Raw genomic sequence first — 16,507 nt, forward strand, 5'->3', positions numbered from 1 at the left:
ATAAAATTGAATCATTTTATTTTGGCAGTCAGACCGAGCAAACCAACCTGGCCAGTTTGGTTTATCGGTGTTCGAAACCATAGTTAATTGTTCAGCCCAAAGTTCACAAAAAAATCGGTTGAGCCGGTCCTTAAGCAGCACTGGGCCACTGGCATCCAAGGGCCATCAACATTTAATTGGAGGCAATCCTCAATAGAACCAAAGCAACATGTTAAGGTCCAGACTCCAGACAGAGATTAAGCAATGAGAACAATATTTTGCACTTTGATGTTAAAAGGCTGAATATACAAAAAGTGACCAGCATGATTGATTTGTGGCCTATCAAAAGCTGAGGTGGTTTTGATTCTAAGTTACAAACTTTACAACTATAGCATGGAGTTAACTGTTAGCTATGCAGCAGACAATACTAATCTGTTTCTTCAACAGCATCATTTGGATCAACCATCCACGGTTGTTTAGGACCCTAAAACCAATTAGCATACATGCATCAGATTTACAGTAAAATTTATGGAAGTTGTTCTATCTGGTCAACACCAATGCTTCATTGTTAAAGTCAAAGTTTGGTCAAAAGTCAAAACTAGTATTGATATGAGTACCTTCCCTTGACGAATAATGGTTGGGGGAACATGAATCATGTCCACTACAGTAGATGGGTTAGCCACTCTAACACCAGCATCGATCACAAAATTAAGCCCCTGGAGTTGCCAAGATGGATGGGTAAGTTAATGAGTCTAAACCGGTCTGTGTTTGGTTGACCCACAAACACTAAATGGTCTACTTAAATATATTAATATTTAATGTTGAAAACTGTAATGATGATCAGAGAAACAAAATATATATGGTAAAATTTTATTCTTTTATATGAAGGGATAGTATTCATTTTTCACCCGTTCCCCCTTTAGCTTAATCTTTTAAACTTTAACCGATTTGAGGTAACAGTAAATCCGTCTGTATGTAAAATGGTTGAAATTGCAATCTCTATCTCATGAAATAATGGATTCCGCGATATAAATATTGTACCAAATAGTCAACTTTATTTTTAAAATGAGACTGATATTTTAAATAGAAACTACCTCTGGTCCGTATGTATCAGCAATTATAACTGGGTCGATTATCCATTGATTTTCCTGGGGTGACCTGACACTGGATAAAACACGCAAGTCTTTTAACAATTGCAATAGGATTCAACCAGATATAAGCCGCTAAAAATATTGAATATGTAATAAATGGAATTATGAGAGTGAAAGCTTACCTTGTGGAAATTAGAGGTGCACCCATCTTCTCCAGTACAGCTTGACATACAACATCGTCTGGTATACGGACACCCAAACTTTTTCTGGATGCGTATTTAGGAACGCTAGGCCCGTATTTGACACATTGTTTTGGTAATGCTTTGCTTGCAGTTAAGATAAATGTGTACTGTTACATTAACAAAACACATTAAAGAGATTTGTGTTAATAGATTTTTTTTGCGAAGAGAAGTAACACAATAAATTTTTTTATAAGTGGACCAAAAACAGTGTTATGGGTCAACGCAACCTGTTTTGAGTAGTTATATAACCTGCCCAACCCACCCATTTGTGACCTCTAAACCTAGTATACAGGATAAACTTATGTGCAAATACCTTTTTTTGAAAAAAGAAACAAATTGTACTTACAGGTCCAGGCACACAATGCTTTACAGCCTGAAAATAATCTGAAAGGCCATTACTGTTCCCACGAGGAAACCCAGTTGTATATGTGTCTATGTCATGTAGCGAACGACACAAAATGCTAAACGGCTGCAAAAATGGTAAGATGACATTACACATAAGAAACTAATGAACAGAAAATAATAAAGAGAATGATATAATATAAGTTTGCCTTTGTAGCTTCTACTTCTTTTAGTCTGCATTAAAATATAAAATAGAGAAACTACAGTTACTACTTTTTCTCCTCAGTAACATGGAATAGAAGAGGGGTCGGTTGAGTTACAAAAACATTTACCTTCGAAGACGTTCAATGGCATCATGGTTAGTCATATCACAGACCATTGCATACCTATCAAGAGCGTAAAAGTTCATAAAAAACTGCCGTATTTCACTTAGGTGCTGTTTGTTTTTTTAGAAGTAAAATGTCTGCAGTCTGCGGACTACATCTGCAAACATCTGTAGCAGAAGAGGTGGACCAAACATCTGTAGTCTGTAAAAGGAAGACTGTTTGTTTTTAACGTCTGCAGACTGCCAATCAATTTATAAAAACTAATAAGAATTCAACATATCAATTTCTACAACTCAATTTCTATTATAAAAAACTAATAATAATTCAACAAAATCATATAAGAACTTTATTAAAAAAAAGTTAATGTGAACCATATAAAAAGTTGTAAATTAGATAAGAAATTATGTAAATCCAAATAGAAGAATTTTGAGATGCTATAGGACTTTGTACTGCGCCAATTACTATGGGTTAAAATGAGTCAATAAAACATCTCTTCTTCTCCAAAGTTCTTTAGGCATTGTAATGGCAAGTAAAAAGCTTCACCAGACCACCTTACCATTTTGAAAATCGTCACAGATTGTAACTCCATCTTTCTCTTTTAACTTTAACTAATCTATTTGCCATAATCAACAAAGGTCAAGCCATAATTTGTTTCCCCCGGCTAAGTATTCCTATAGTCCAGTATGTGGTTAATAAGGTCGGCCGATGTGGCCGGCGGATGTTGTGGTGGCCGGCGGAGGTTTTGGAGGTGGCCAACGGAGGCTGGGGTGGCTGGTGGATGCTATGGGGTGGTCGGCGGAGGCTGAGGGGGGAGTGGCGGAGCCGCGGAGGTGGAGAGAGTAGTGGAGGAGCTAGGTTTGAAGAGATAGTATGTTCCAGGCTTTATGTTAGGGTTTGGAAGAGGTTAGAAGAAGATGGTCCAAGTCTGCGCCAAGAAGAGGGCGCACAGACCTTTTTTAATGAATTGTCTTCCGGAAAACAAACAGTCTGCAAACATCAATGTCTGCGCGTGGTCTACGCGGCGCAGACAAAAGAGACCAGGAAGCTCTTTTGGGAAAAAACAAACACCCCCTTAATCTTGTTCTAAAATGCTTTCCAATAAAGGATAAGATATTGCAAGTAACTGATAAACACAAGCATTGCAACAGCGTGTGTGCACGGTTTCTAAACATGTGATACTGTGACAGCTATGAGTATGTACACAAACAAATGAAAGATACACTGGTACTAATGTGCTATTCATATATACTCCATGTAGGCTCAAACAAGAACCACCAAATATTTAGGAAACACTTAAATCACAGGAGATAGTACATTAACTAGTAAATACGTATATGTGTGTATTCATTGATGAATACACCTGTAACTTACACAGTGTCAGTGGGAATGACCCCAACGGCTCCACGTTTAAGGAGTTCAACAGCCAAATCCAGTTTCCATGTGTCTGATCCTTCTGGATCAACTTCAATATAGAGCAATCCATCCTGCTGATATTTCAACAACATCATAATTAACTTTCATGTAAAGCATATAAACTGTTTAAATTCCTTTTACAATCAGGAATAGAGTTTCAATATAATACATCCTACTTGTTTACATGCATACTTTCTAAAAACTTGATTCCCCAAATCCCATCATGTTAATAAGTAATAACCATTAATCATCAAATATAATCACTGTTGTTTGTGGTGAAACAGTTATGAACACCGAAACATACAGAAAATTAGGGCTTCAAGCCTTCAACAATAGCAAATTTAGGTGGTGGTAAACGAGCCAAGCCGAGCCCGAGCCCGGCTTGTTTCGAGCCATTTTTCTAAAACTCGAGATTGTCTCGTGAGTTGTTTTTTCAAGGTCGGGCTCAAGTCGTTCAATATATATAAATAAATAATTAATTATATTATTTTAATTATTTTTATACATTATGAGAAAAGCCTTAAACGGGCCTAAGCTCGGCTGTGCAGTTTGAAATTAATACATAGAAATCTAAAAGAGGTAAAACTTAAAAAGCATACGAGGCTTGTTAAGGCTTGACGAGCCTAAACGAGCTTCCCATACAAGGCTCGAGCTCAGGCTTGATAACTAATTAAGCTTCATTTATGACTCGAGCTCAAAAAAGCTCAACCTCATTTCGAGCTTTGTATCGATCGAAGCTCAAGTAGCTAGGCAGCTAGCTAGCTAGCTAGCGGCTAGTTAGTAATTCATATGGTCACTTAATTTTATAAATATATCTATACCTACCTAAACTATAAGCAAACCTCCTCCAGCAACTGATTTTTTAATATACTTAACAACTGTCAACTAAATCAGTCAGTCAAAATTACGCCATTATCTAGTAAACATCGATATGACGGTATACGTAACGCAATAATGTTGAAAATCGAGAATAACAAGCTATGATGATAATAATAATAATAATATAATAATTTCAACAAGTGGATTGGGATAGAAGAAGAGATTATTAAGGTTACCTTGGGAAGACGCGGTACGGAGTATTTGAGGCGTTTAGGGCTTCTTTTAACAACAGCAGATACTCTGAAACGATTAGTGTTTTGTGATAGTTGGAATGACACGTTGGAGGTGAAAGGAATTAGAGACCGTCGGAATGGAAGGGGTGGTGCGGCGGCGCAGGTGGTTGTTTTCATCTGCAGCGCCATAGAGACGCCCACCATGGTTTTGTTGACGGGAAGAAGAAACTAGAAAGGGCTTTGGTTGATGGTGACAAACAAAACTTGTTATTCCTTTTCTGTAAGGCATATCCGGGTTCCATCCTAAACAGTGTTTTAAAAACCGGTTCAAACCAGCCGGTTAAACCAGTTATACCGGATTTCGCATACAGGGCCGGCTCTAGCACCAGCCAAATAAGGCGGTTGCTTGGCCACAATTTGTATAATTACCTAAGATTATGCCCTGTTTATAGTAAATTAGTTTTATACTTTTAATTAGGCCCACATTTGTAGGGAGATTCATACTCCATTAATTATTGTAAATTTTAGTTCTATAACAGAAAATCCCCACTCTCCAGTGTTACAATTTCTCATTCTTTTATTTAATTTAAACCATATCTCTCTATGCAAAAGTAAAAGATCGTCCTAAGTGATGGTGTTTTAGAGTTATTTAGTAATGCTCTCTGATAATCGATTTAACCATCCAAACATGCTTGTGTTTTGGAGATTCAGATTTTTTTTGATAATCCAAATGATTCAATGGTTAATGATGGTATGTTAATTACTTTTTCATGGGCATGGAGTGCACAAAGTTGCGTGTTTTGTTTGCTTTCTTTTCTCAAATTTTAATGTTGTTAATTTTGTGTAGATTCTAGATGATTAAAACGGCTAGTTACTCCAATGGCTAATTTTCATTGAGTTCTTATTTTGAAAGACTACTAATGTTAATTGCTAAGTTTATTATAATTTTAATTATGCTCAGAATGTAACTATATTAGAGGGTTTGAGAGGTGACTTGTTAATTCTTTATGTGAAATAGAACAATTTGCATTTGCTTTATGGCTTACATCTTAATCAGAAGAAGGCCTCGATTTTAAATCTCGCTTTAGGCCTCCGGAAACATTGAGCCGGCCCTGTTCGCATAGTAGGCCGGTATTCTGAGTCCAGCATTTTTAACCGGTTTACTTAACATCGTACCGGCGATTTATGTTTAAAATACCGGTTTTTACCGGCAAATCGGTTTTAAGCCCGAGAAATTTTTGATATTTGTGGCCCATATTTTTTCAAAATTACTTTAACCCAACAATTAACATTCAAATTTGTAAACTTTATGACTATTTTTTTAAATTAAGTGTTTTTGCATTATTTTTTTTAATATGGATTAACTTAAGGATTATTTTTTGTTATAGGAATCATTTAGTTTTGGGGTATTTTTGGATTGAAGTTACATTTATAGGAAATTATAAGGTAAGTTATTCAACCGGTTGAATCTTCCGGTATAACCCGGTTCAACCGGTTGTACCATTTTTTAGTCCAATCCGATACAAGTAAAATACCGGTTTTTAAAACATTGATCCTAAACAAACAAAATCTTAAAAAAGTGTAGAGCTGAGTAGAGGTTTTTTTTTCACCTATTTTATGTTATGTTTCAAGCGAGACTCATTGTTTGATTAAAGTTCGTTCTCTTTTACCTGAATGGGTCACTTTTTTTCATTTCCATTCAAATTTTTTTTTTAAAGTGGTGGGGTCGTCCTTGGGTACACCGTTGCCACTTTTCCCATTTTCCCCACTGGGGTACAACCCGGATAAAGGAGATAAGATAGAAGCATGTTTGTGCGTAAGTGTGTAGGTGAGAGAGGGAGCATAGGGTTGTGCGGGTAGTGTGAAGTCAGCTGGTTCAAGGAAAGCGGCTAAGGTGGTGGTCGATGAATGGTGGGTCGGCGGGTTGCGGCCCCACCACCCTAATTTATGCTCTCATGGTTTCTAAAAAATATTATTTTCATCCAAATTACTAACCTTTGTTACGTTAAGTAAGGTGTATATAGAGCACCTTTTTAGGAGTCAATAATAAAAATATGTGTAACATGACCAATATATCCCTCACTTAACGAAATAAAACTAACTGGGTTAACAATTTAGACGCAAATGTCAAAAAATAAAATAAATTGGACGGAAATTGCAAAAGTGACCAAACCACATAGACGAAATGGTAGTTACTATCGTAAAAAAGTAAAAGGATAAAGAAAATCTAAATTAACTTTTTTAAGTGTGAATGTGTATTCATGTGTTTCGTATTTTTTTCTCCTAAAACAGTTTAGACTAAGGGGCTGTTTGGCAAGTGCTGAACCATTAAGTGCTGAATGATTAAGAGGTCTGAATAATTAAGAGGCTCTGAGCCAGTAAATGCTGAACCAGTAAGTGTTGTTTGCTTCGACATCTAAATGACTGTGCAGAATGACTATTTTACCCTTTCGAGCTATTTCATGCTGAATGAAATATATTCGTTTAGTTATGATCTTAATAACTGTACATAATGACTTAACTTTCATTATAACCAACACAGATACATCTTAAAACAAACTTTCATTATAACCGACCAAAATATATCTTTAAAATTAGTTCATAAATGCATTGATACAAATAACTTAACAATACGCTAACAAGTAGACAAAACCCCTAAACATCAAACAACGCTTGAGCTATATCTCGACAAACATAACACCAGTTTAATACAACTTGTTCACTCCATCAACAGCAAACACCCCATTGTTAACATATTGGAGATGACTTCGATTATACGTTAGCGGACGCATATGCAAAGTATGAAACCTGCATCACATTAGATATAGTTTTCAAAAAAAGCATGTAATGAATTTCTTATGCAAATTGCAACCCCATTCAAGTCCATGTAAACAAACAACAAAAGTAAAAGACTACATATTCCTATCAAAATTTGGTATAAATATGATCAAAATTGAGTATATAGGATTGTTGCAAATCAAGTGATAGTTTCTTAAACCAATATTAGTATAATGCACTAAGAGCATATTTGATATTCAATTAATCAATTTTATGATGAAAGAGCAGATTGCATACATAAATGATTACTACTTTATGTGGGTTCATTTAGCTAAATAAAAAAGCATAACCAAAGCAGGGAGGCGGGAAATTAGGTTCTAAAAATATATATATAACCATAGGAAGGCCAAACAAATTTGCTTAAATTGAGTAAGAATGAAAACCTAAGTTTCTAGAAGTGGATGATCAACAGAAGAACATTCAAAGAAATGCACCCAATATTGTGTATACACGGGTCAAAGGTTGGTCCAATACACTACAAACCTGACGATGATAGACAAAATTCATGAAGCCCGATTAAATACACCAAATACAATTGAAAAATAATAAAACAAAACAACTAGAACAACAATCAATCATTTTAATCAACAAAGCTCAATTAGTGCATAATTTCAAACAATGATCACATGTAAAAACAATCAAAATGTGAAGTGCTCTTAACTCTTGCTCACTGAATAACCGGCTATCCACGAGAAGGATATCGCATCAGTGTAATATTAAGAAGATAAGATATATACATATTGAATTCATAATCAAATAGAAATACACCGATCAATAAGGATTTATCTATTCCTCACTAAATTTTGATAACCACATATACAGGTTTCTTTAGATATAAAATAATATTCAAACTTGTATTGTCAAACTTAATTCTAGAATTGGGTTAAAACTTAAAACTCAACCCCCTTATGTAACATAGAACAAAATATGCTAACAAATAAATTGATGTTACAGCTTGTGTCGATTAACATCCATAATTGATTTGATGTTTGCAATTAAACAAACACACAACTGTATGCATACAAAAGTCAATCGTGAATTTAATAACCAAGAAACTATGTTCTAAGCCATCGTGAGCCATGACCCACAATTTCTGCTTTTGTGTGTGTGTTATTTTACGTAACCTTGTCTATTGATCATCGAAAAAACAGATATTTGTTTCTTATCTAGTGCTAAAGTTAACATTTTTGAAACATGGATTTGTATCTTCTTAAGTTACATACTCCTCTTTCAAGTATCACAATAATATTTGTCATGAGTGCCATGTACCTCACCTCTAGGCTCTAACCTTGTACAACACTAAAGAATCATATATCCAGCCATCCAGGGCCGTCAACATGTTGTCATTGGGCATGTTTGCCACGACTAAGAACATGTCGTCACTGGACATATTTGTGTGGTTGCACATTCCTATAACATACTGGTTCACACACAATTTACTTATCGTTTACACTCCCACGTATTTTTGAGTTCATGTCCACTTTGAGCTTCGGGAACCTATGCTTGCGGTGTCTGTTGAGCAATAATTTTGTATACAATTACATGTAATAGTACATTGTTTGCTAAAAGTGGTTTCCACCAGTCGTGTCACATGAAGGGGGGAGCAACGGTTACTAGATACTAACGAAGAATTCCAATCGGCTTGATGGTTTTTTATGTACATAACATACGCATGTAAAAAAATTTAATAATTTATACAAAATCATTTAATCCTTATCACCAACAAGACTCCATCCTGGTGTTTTCTTTAAACTCCCATCTTTCATAACCTCTCTCAACCTCGAAACATCATCCCATCGCCCTGCATCCGCATACATATTCGACAAAACAACATAAACTCCATGGTTATAACGCTCCAACACAAGCATCTTCTTCACCACTCTTTCCGCAACCTCAATGTTTCCATGACTGCCACAAGCACTCAACAAGGCTCCCAAAATCTTCAAATCCGCTTTCCACGGCATCCTATCTATCAACTCTTCAGCCTCCGAAACCATCCCACCTCGCCCCGAAAGATCAACCATGCATCCATAATGCTGAATTTTCGGCTCAATTCCATAAACATCCATCATCGAGTTAAATATTTTCTTCCCAAAGTCAAGCATTCCCGCATGGCAACAAGCTGATAAAACACCAACAAACGTGCTATCGTTTGGTATCACGCAACGTTTCTCTAATTCTTGAAAAACTTCAAGTGCTTCATTTGCATGCCCGTGAACTGCTAACCCCGAAATCATCGCATTCCATGTCACAATATTCTTTTCACGCATTTTATCAAAGCAGTTTCTAGCCATCACAAGCGCTCCATTTTTCGCATACATGTTCACCAAAGCGGTACCAAGAATAACATCACTTTCAAGTCCTTTATCCGTAATATATCCATGAATCTTTTCTCCGATATCCAAACACCCCGACTGCGCGCAAGCTGACAACACAGACGACAAGCTCGGACCGTTCGGTTCGAATCCTTCACCAACCATCCGCTCAAACAACGCCAACGCTTCGTTCGGACAATCATTTTGAGCGTACCCACATACCATCGTGGTCCAAACATTAACATTTCTCTCAGGCATTTCATCAAACACTTGGCGGGCATGTTCCAAACCCGTAGAAACCGAATACCCTCTTACCAAATTATTCACAACATGTAAATCCAAGTCGAAACCCGCTTTCACAACCTGTGAATGCACTTGTTTACACGTTTTAATCGATTGTAAACTAGAACACGCCTTGAGAACAAACGGGTACGTGTGTTTACCCGGTGTGACACCAATTCGACGCATTTTGTTATACAATAATATTGCTTCATGTGGGTTAGGGCTTATTGCTAGGCCTCTGATGAGGGTGTTCCACATAAACATATTTGGTTGTTGAATACTGGTTAATAGTTGGTAAGCGTAGGTTAAATCTCCGTTGATGGAAAGAGAGGTGAATGATATTAATCGGCTAGCGGCGAAGTTGTCGTGGATGGTGGCGGTGATGAGCATTTGAGCGTGGATTTGTTGGATTTGGCGGATTGAATTGCATTTGTCTGCGAGTAGAGATAAGTGTGGGTGTGTGTGGTTTGGTCTGACGGAGGTGTGTGATGACGGAGGTTGGTGTTTTCCGGTGACTAGTCGCCGGAGCATGTTGACGAGAGTGTGATAATGGCTGCTGTATATGATCCATGGCTTTGTGAATTGGATGCGAAAGTGGTTTTAAGACATTGGAGTTGATTAGGCAGTTTCGGTTCGATACAAGTACGGTACGGCTACGATATCGGTATTTTGTGCAAAATTTGTAAAATACTGGTACCGTATTGGTATCGATATCGGTACCGAAAATGCTCATTCCTAAACACAAGGTGCTTGATGAAAGCCCGAATACAAAAAAGGTCTTGTATTTTTCGGTGAGATGACGTGGTTGTTTTTTTTAGAATGTTGTTTTAATAATTGGATTTGGCTAACTTTTTTCGAGACGAGTAGATCATAAAATATTGTATTGATGAAAGCATTTATGCAGTAGTCGTGGCCGTTATTTCCGAGACATGCATCTTCTTTGCTCATGGCGACTAAACGAGTATAGAACGTGCTCGTTTCAGTTGGTTTATGGTCACCTGGTGTATTTTAAATGGTTTTGTCGTAAACTACTTGTTTGTTTACACATACTAATTGTCCCGACTAGATTTAAATACATATTTTTGGAATGTAATGGGAAAAGTATGTAAAACTTGAAATTGGTTTATGAAAATACCTATCGAGAATTCTCTCAAGAACAATTGGTTCAATGGTAGTCTTATGTTTTTTTAATATATATAGAAGGTTGTGGGTTTGAGTCTTGCTTGTGACAAAGTCTCATGCGTGAGCCAGTAATTTTATCATAGTAGACCTTTGGGCGATGATTTTCCCTTGAAATTGATGGTCGGCCGGGTCTAGCAAATTTTCCAACCAGTGTCTAGCAATTTCAACAACACTTACTACACATCTCAACCGTCCAATCGATTGATCGATTTAATGTGCGCTCTTTAATAATTATACAACATGATTACTTAGAATCTTGAATCGGTGCACCAATGACCAATATACGGTAAGACATAGTCATATCTTGGGATGAACGAACAGTATCGGTACCAACTTTATAAAAAAAATCAGAATCAGAAATTCGAGATAAGTATCGTACCGTACCGATATCAAACCACCGTACCGATATCAAACCAAACATTTTCAGTACCAGTACTATGTTTGTTTTAAGAGAATTCGTAATCGAAAAATTCAAGATCGGTATCCGTAACTCATCCCTCTCATACCATTTTGATTTTAACGAAATGCTATTCGAAGCTTATGTATTACAACAAGACAGCCCAGCCCACAGAATGCAGTAACCGTTGCTAAAGCAACCATGCTTTCCTCACAACTACATGACAGCCATTCATCTCACCCTTCATTTCTCTGAGAACCACCGTCCACTAACCTTTTCAGAATCTTGTAGATTCCACATTCACCTTATCCGACTTCACGTTTTCTATTTCTTCATCATTACCATCTTTCACGCACACATACAGCAGAATCCATTAAAGGAAATAATAAAAATGCCAGGAATCAGAGCACCATCTAATTATTCCGAAGAACCTCCACGTCATCCGGCTCTCAAAATCAATGCTAAGGCAAGCTACCTATATATTACTTTTACAACTATCCGTTATTGCTTTAATTCGTTTTAAACCCTAAATTACGACTTGAATTAGTGTGTGGAACTCATTTGTGTGTGATCATTCAATTATTATAACTGTTGGATTAATTATCTGTGTGCATACACTTTGAATTCAGTTATTGAACTTATCTATACGCTTGTTAGATTGATTAATTTTGTTACAGGAGCCGTTTAATGCCGAGCCGCCACGTCAGGCTTTGGTTTCTTCGTATGTGACTCCTAAGGAGTTGTTCTACAAGAGAAATCATGGACCGATTCCTGTTATTGATGACATCGAAAGGTCCGATTACGTGTTTTTTATATAGTTTTTGACCAGTGTTGTAGAACTCGCTAGTGCTAGCCGGTCGGTGGGTACTGAGTACTGACCAGTGACTAATCGGATTGAATTTTTTATCTGTATTTTTATATTAAAATTATATAAAAGTTCCCTTAAATACTTCTAAGTTTACATAACATATCAATGAGAAAAAACAATAGCCGGGGTTAACGGGTCAAAACCAAGGTGCGATTGCCTTTTCAAAAGAAAATTAGCCAAGGTCGATTTGAGCCGACTAGGACTGATTTTGGCTTACCAATTAATGCCGCCAAAAAACAAAACTAATTAGCTGAAAATTAGTCAGTAACTCACCAACTAGCGAGCGATTAATCATCGATTAATCCTCCCGATTTTTACTACACTGATTTTGACATGTTTATTTGTTCACTATGAGATTTGTTGTCAAATTTCATGTGATATTGACATGTAAGTTTTGTTTTCATAAACAGATATAGTGTCTCTGTTATCGGGCTAATTGAGAAGCCGAAAGAGCTGTTTATGAAGGATATTATGTGAGTAATGATCTCTGTACTGTTAGATTTATATTCATGATATTTAGTTTTAGAAAACTCATTACGTTGTTTGAATTACAGGAGTCTTCCAAAATATAATGTGACTGCTACTTTACAGGTCTTACTTCAATTCATTTCTTAAAAGATGTCACTACCAATTTAGAAGCAAATAGGTTTTTGTTACCAGTACAGTTAATTTAAATTTAACCTCATGCAGTGTGCTGGTAATAGAAGAACTGCAATGAGCAAAACCAGAACTGTAAAAGGAGTCGGGTGGGATGTTTCAGCCTTAGGAAATGGTTAGTCTCCAATCCCACAATTTTACATTATTTTGCAGTTAAAGTTGTTGAATTTTTGTGTTTTTTTTTTTCATGCAGCAATTTGGGGTGGGGCAAAACTTGCAGATGTTCTTGAGTTAGTTGGTATATCCAAATTTACAAGTGTCACACCAACAGGTGGAAAACATGTTGAGTTTGTGAGTGTTGACAAGTGCAAGGTTTGTATCACTTGTTCTAGGGAACTTTTAGTGTTATATGCCGATTCCAACTTATTTTATTCATGGTTTCTCGCTTGATCGTAGGAAGAGAATGGAGGTCCTTACAAAGCATCGATTCCATTAATTCAAGCAACAAATCCTGAAGCAGATGTTTTGCTTGCTTATGAAATGAATGGAGAGGTATTACTAAATATATAATCTTTCTGCATACATTGCAGTTAATTTAGTTTTACTTATTGGTTTGTGAAACTGTAATAGACACTCAACAGGGATCATGGGTATCCACTGAGAGTAGTTGTCCCAGGGGTTATTGGTGCTCGTTCCGTGAAGTGGCTGGATAAGATCAACATAGACTCCCAAGTCTGCCAGGTTAGTTTGACTGATATTATTATTGTTATCAGTGAATTATATGCCCTTCTTCGTGTTTCCTTAGACTATACTTTGTTGCTACTTTTCCAGGGATTCTTTATGCAAAAAGACTATAAAATGTTTCCGCCTTCAGTAAACTGGGACAACATTGACTGGTCGACCAGGAGGCCACAAATGGATTTCCCTGTACAGGTGCTTCTTCCTTCAAAAGCATGATCTGTCTTATTGATTCCAAATAGAGGTCTAATTGACGGGTTGGGTAAATGGTTAAAAGTGGTACTTTTTTGTACGGGTCATAAGCGGCCGGAACCAAAGGATTTTTAGCTAGCGGTATTAAGGTGTTTATTTAAGGTTAGGTTTTCTAAATGTGTGTGAACTATTTGAAAATAAATAGTGTGTGAAATCAGAATATTTCAATAATAATCTTTATTGTTTGAATAAACTGATTTTAAGGTGCACATTAAAAACAACTCTTTGAACAATGACCAGCCCACTTTTTATTAAGCTATTTTCTTTATTTTTCCAGCTGGACTCATTAGAGATAATGCATAACTCAAATTCACCCATCTACAATTATATAGGTTGAAGTTGACACCTCTGTATCTCCAAGGATACAATGTTGATTGTCAATTCATATTGAAATTTTAATGTTCAGCAACTTGGCTTACAAATCCAGTATATTTTTTGATTTTATGACAACTAGCATATGCTATCATGAGCGGTAAGAATCTAGATTTCTGACTTCATTTGTGGGTTGCTTATTGACAGAGTGCAATATGCTCCTTGGAGGATGTAAATGTGGGGAGGAACGGAAAGGTTGGTAAACTACCATACTCATGTGTTTTAAGTAATGCTATTTGTTTTAATTTGTGGGATATTTACATATATCCCCTTATTAACTTCAATTATTACATATATACCCAACCCCTAAACTTAAATTACATATATCCCCTTCTTTTATAAAATTACACAATATGACAAAAGTGCCCTTTTAAATTTTACAAAGTATAACCAAACCTAAACCTAATCTGAATATGTTTGTTATCAGCCATCCAATTGGATCAATTTTTTTAGTTAGTATTTGGGTGTTCATATAGCTAGTAGTGGTTTTCCGATGTTGTAAACATTTAATTCCAACAGAAACTTAGTTTGACCCTCGTTTCCGGCAATGCAAGCCAAAGACAGACGGTCGGCTTATGCCATGTCTCCGGCAGCAGCGGCGGATGAACATGGATGGCGTTATATGATTTCCGATGACGGTGGCGTTGTGACAATGGCAGGATGATGAGAGTCACGAGACTGAAGAAGCGGCAACGATGGCGCATAGAGTTCCGCCGCCAAGCTCAATAATTTCCGGCGAAACTAAAGCCACTTAATTCATGTTAGATCAGACATAGTCGATGATAGGTTGGTGATAATCATCTAATTGAGCGTATGATGGTGGCAGGCAGGGAGGTGTGTGGACGTGCATTCCCAATTTGTGTAAATTTGTTTAGACATGATTGATGATATGTAGAGTTTGTTTTTAAAGTGCCGTTCCCAATTCTCCATTATCCTATCTTCTGTAGATGTAAGTAATATTTTTAATTTAAAAATTTTAATTAAAAGAAGGGTAAGATTGTCATTGTAGAATCAAAATGGGTAAATCTGATAGTTTTAGGTTTAAGAAAGGGGATATATGTAATTTAAGTTTAAGGGTTGGGGATATATGTAATAAATGAAGTTAAGGAGGGGATATATGTAAATGCCTCTTAATTTATAAATGTTTTCTGCAGATAGCTATAAAAGGGTATGCAGTTTCAGGAGGTGGGCGTGGAATTGAACGGGTTGATGTATCCACTGATGGCGGTAAAACCTGGAAGGAAGCTACTAGATACCAAAAACCAGGCGTTAAATACATAGCAGATGATGAGAAAAGTGATAAATGGGCATGGGTTCTTTTTGAAACAGAGGCTGATGTACACTCCAATACAGTTATAGTTGCCAAAGCAGTATGTCATCTCTCTTTCTGATTGCATAACTCATTTCCATTGTATATATTTTTTTAAAATATTAATGAGCAGGTAGATATTGCTGCAAATGTTCAACCTGAAAAGGTTGAAGACATCTGGAACTTGAGAGGGATCCTAAACACATCATGGCATCGTGTTCATGTGCAAGTGAGGCATTCAAGCATGTAAACTGTAAAGTTATACAAACACAGAAGCATGCAATAAGACGATCATGGGTGGTAAAATATTTGATTATCTCTGCACTATTTCTGCAATCTTGTACTACAACCTTCAGGAGTGATTCTCATTTTTGTTACTGGTTTTTGTAACATAAATTAATTTTTATGCATGGGCATGCCACCTTTTGAAAGCTTCCTTGGTATTGTTTCATTGATGATCAAGTTTTGTTTGAAAATCGTGTGCATTAGTTATGAATAACAAAATTTTTGCTCTCTAAATCCTGTTAGAGATCAAACATGTAAAACTCCTAAAAATCATGTAGATATCCGAACTAAGCGGATAAGTTTTCAAATTGATTCTTCCAATCCTCATATGTTGCATGTTCATAAATAGAAACAGAGCCTCACATCTTGTGGTGCATTCTCATCCTTGCTGAGGAATTGTATTAGAAAGCGATAGGCGTATTTGAAGCCTATGCATCGTGTTCAAGGATTGATACTTTGTTTCTTACTCTTAGCTGTATCACATGAGCAATAGGTGCATTTGTCTATACGTGTGTATGTAGTTGGTTAATTATTTTTTTTATAAATATAAAACCGTCGTGAAATAGGTCATTAGTTTCTATCCACCATTACAATCACGTCAGCTACGGTCAAATTTTGTGGTGTGAC

At 36.4% G+C, this 16,507-nt stretch overlaps 2 protein-coding genes and 1 pseudogene across 3 annotated transcripts; 1 reads left to right on the forward strand and 2 right to left on the reverse strand.

Moving 5' to 3' along the window:
- Window positions 1–89: 89 nt before the first annotated feature.
- On the reverse strand, window positions 90–4,685 carry LOC143577522 (uncharacterized). Of its 2 annotated transcripts, none has more exons than XM_077061332.1 (9): window positions 4,449–4,685; window positions 3,352–3,464; window positions 1,987–2,040; window positions 1,864–1,888; window positions 1,659–1,781; window positions 1,253–1,419; window positions 1,074–1,143; window positions 597–695; window positions 90–463 (listed from the first exon to the last, which is right to left on the reverse strand). In XM_077061332.1, exons 1-9 carry the CDS (start codon window positions 4,647–4,649, stop codon window positions 407–409), a joined length of 909 nt encoding a protein of 302 aa, XP_076917447.1. In that variant the 5' UTR covers window positions 4,650–4,685; the 3' UTR covers window positions 90–406. The 2 variants fall into 2 exon arrangements, with proteins under 2 accessions (XP_076917447.1, XP_076917446.1); XM_077061331.1 differs by having other exon boundaries at window positions 3,352–3,467.
- Window positions 4,686–8,989: 4,304 nt separating this feature from the next.
- On the reverse strand, window positions 8,990–10,416 carry LOC143577523 (pentatricopeptide repeat-containing protein At5g56310 pseudogene; annotated as a pseudogene).
- A 1,365-nt stretch (window positions 10,417–11,781) lies between these two features.
- LOC143577524 (sulfite oxidase-like) lies at window positions 11,782–16,109 on the forward strand. Its single transcript, XM_077061334.1, has 12 exons — window positions 11,782–11,925; window positions 12,137–12,252; window positions 12,738–12,800; window positions 12,882–12,918; window positions 13,018–13,099; window positions 13,178–13,296; window positions 13,381–13,476; window positions 13,555–13,665; window positions 13,756–13,857; window positions 14,434–14,481; window positions 15,441–15,656; window positions 15,729–16,109. The coding sequence occupies exons 1-12, from the start codon at window positions 11,851–11,853 to the stop codon at window positions 15,843–15,845; spliced, it is 1,182 nt and encodes a 393-aa protein (XP_076917449.1). The 5' UTR covers window positions 11,782–11,850; the 3' UTR covers window positions 15,846–16,109.
- The last annotated feature ends 398 nt before the right edge of the window (window positions 16,110–16,507 follow it).

This window comes from Bidens hawaiensis, unplaced genomic scaffold (genome assembly GCF_021521415.1).
Source record: "Bidens hawaiensis isolate Kalapana, Puna unplaced genomic scaffold, B.hawaiensis_p1.1 tig00028714_1, whole genome shotgun sequence".
Classification (NCBI taxonomy): domain Eukaryota; kingdom Viridiplantae; phylum Streptophyta; class Magnoliopsida; order Asterales; family Asteraceae; genus Bidens; species Bidens hawaiensis.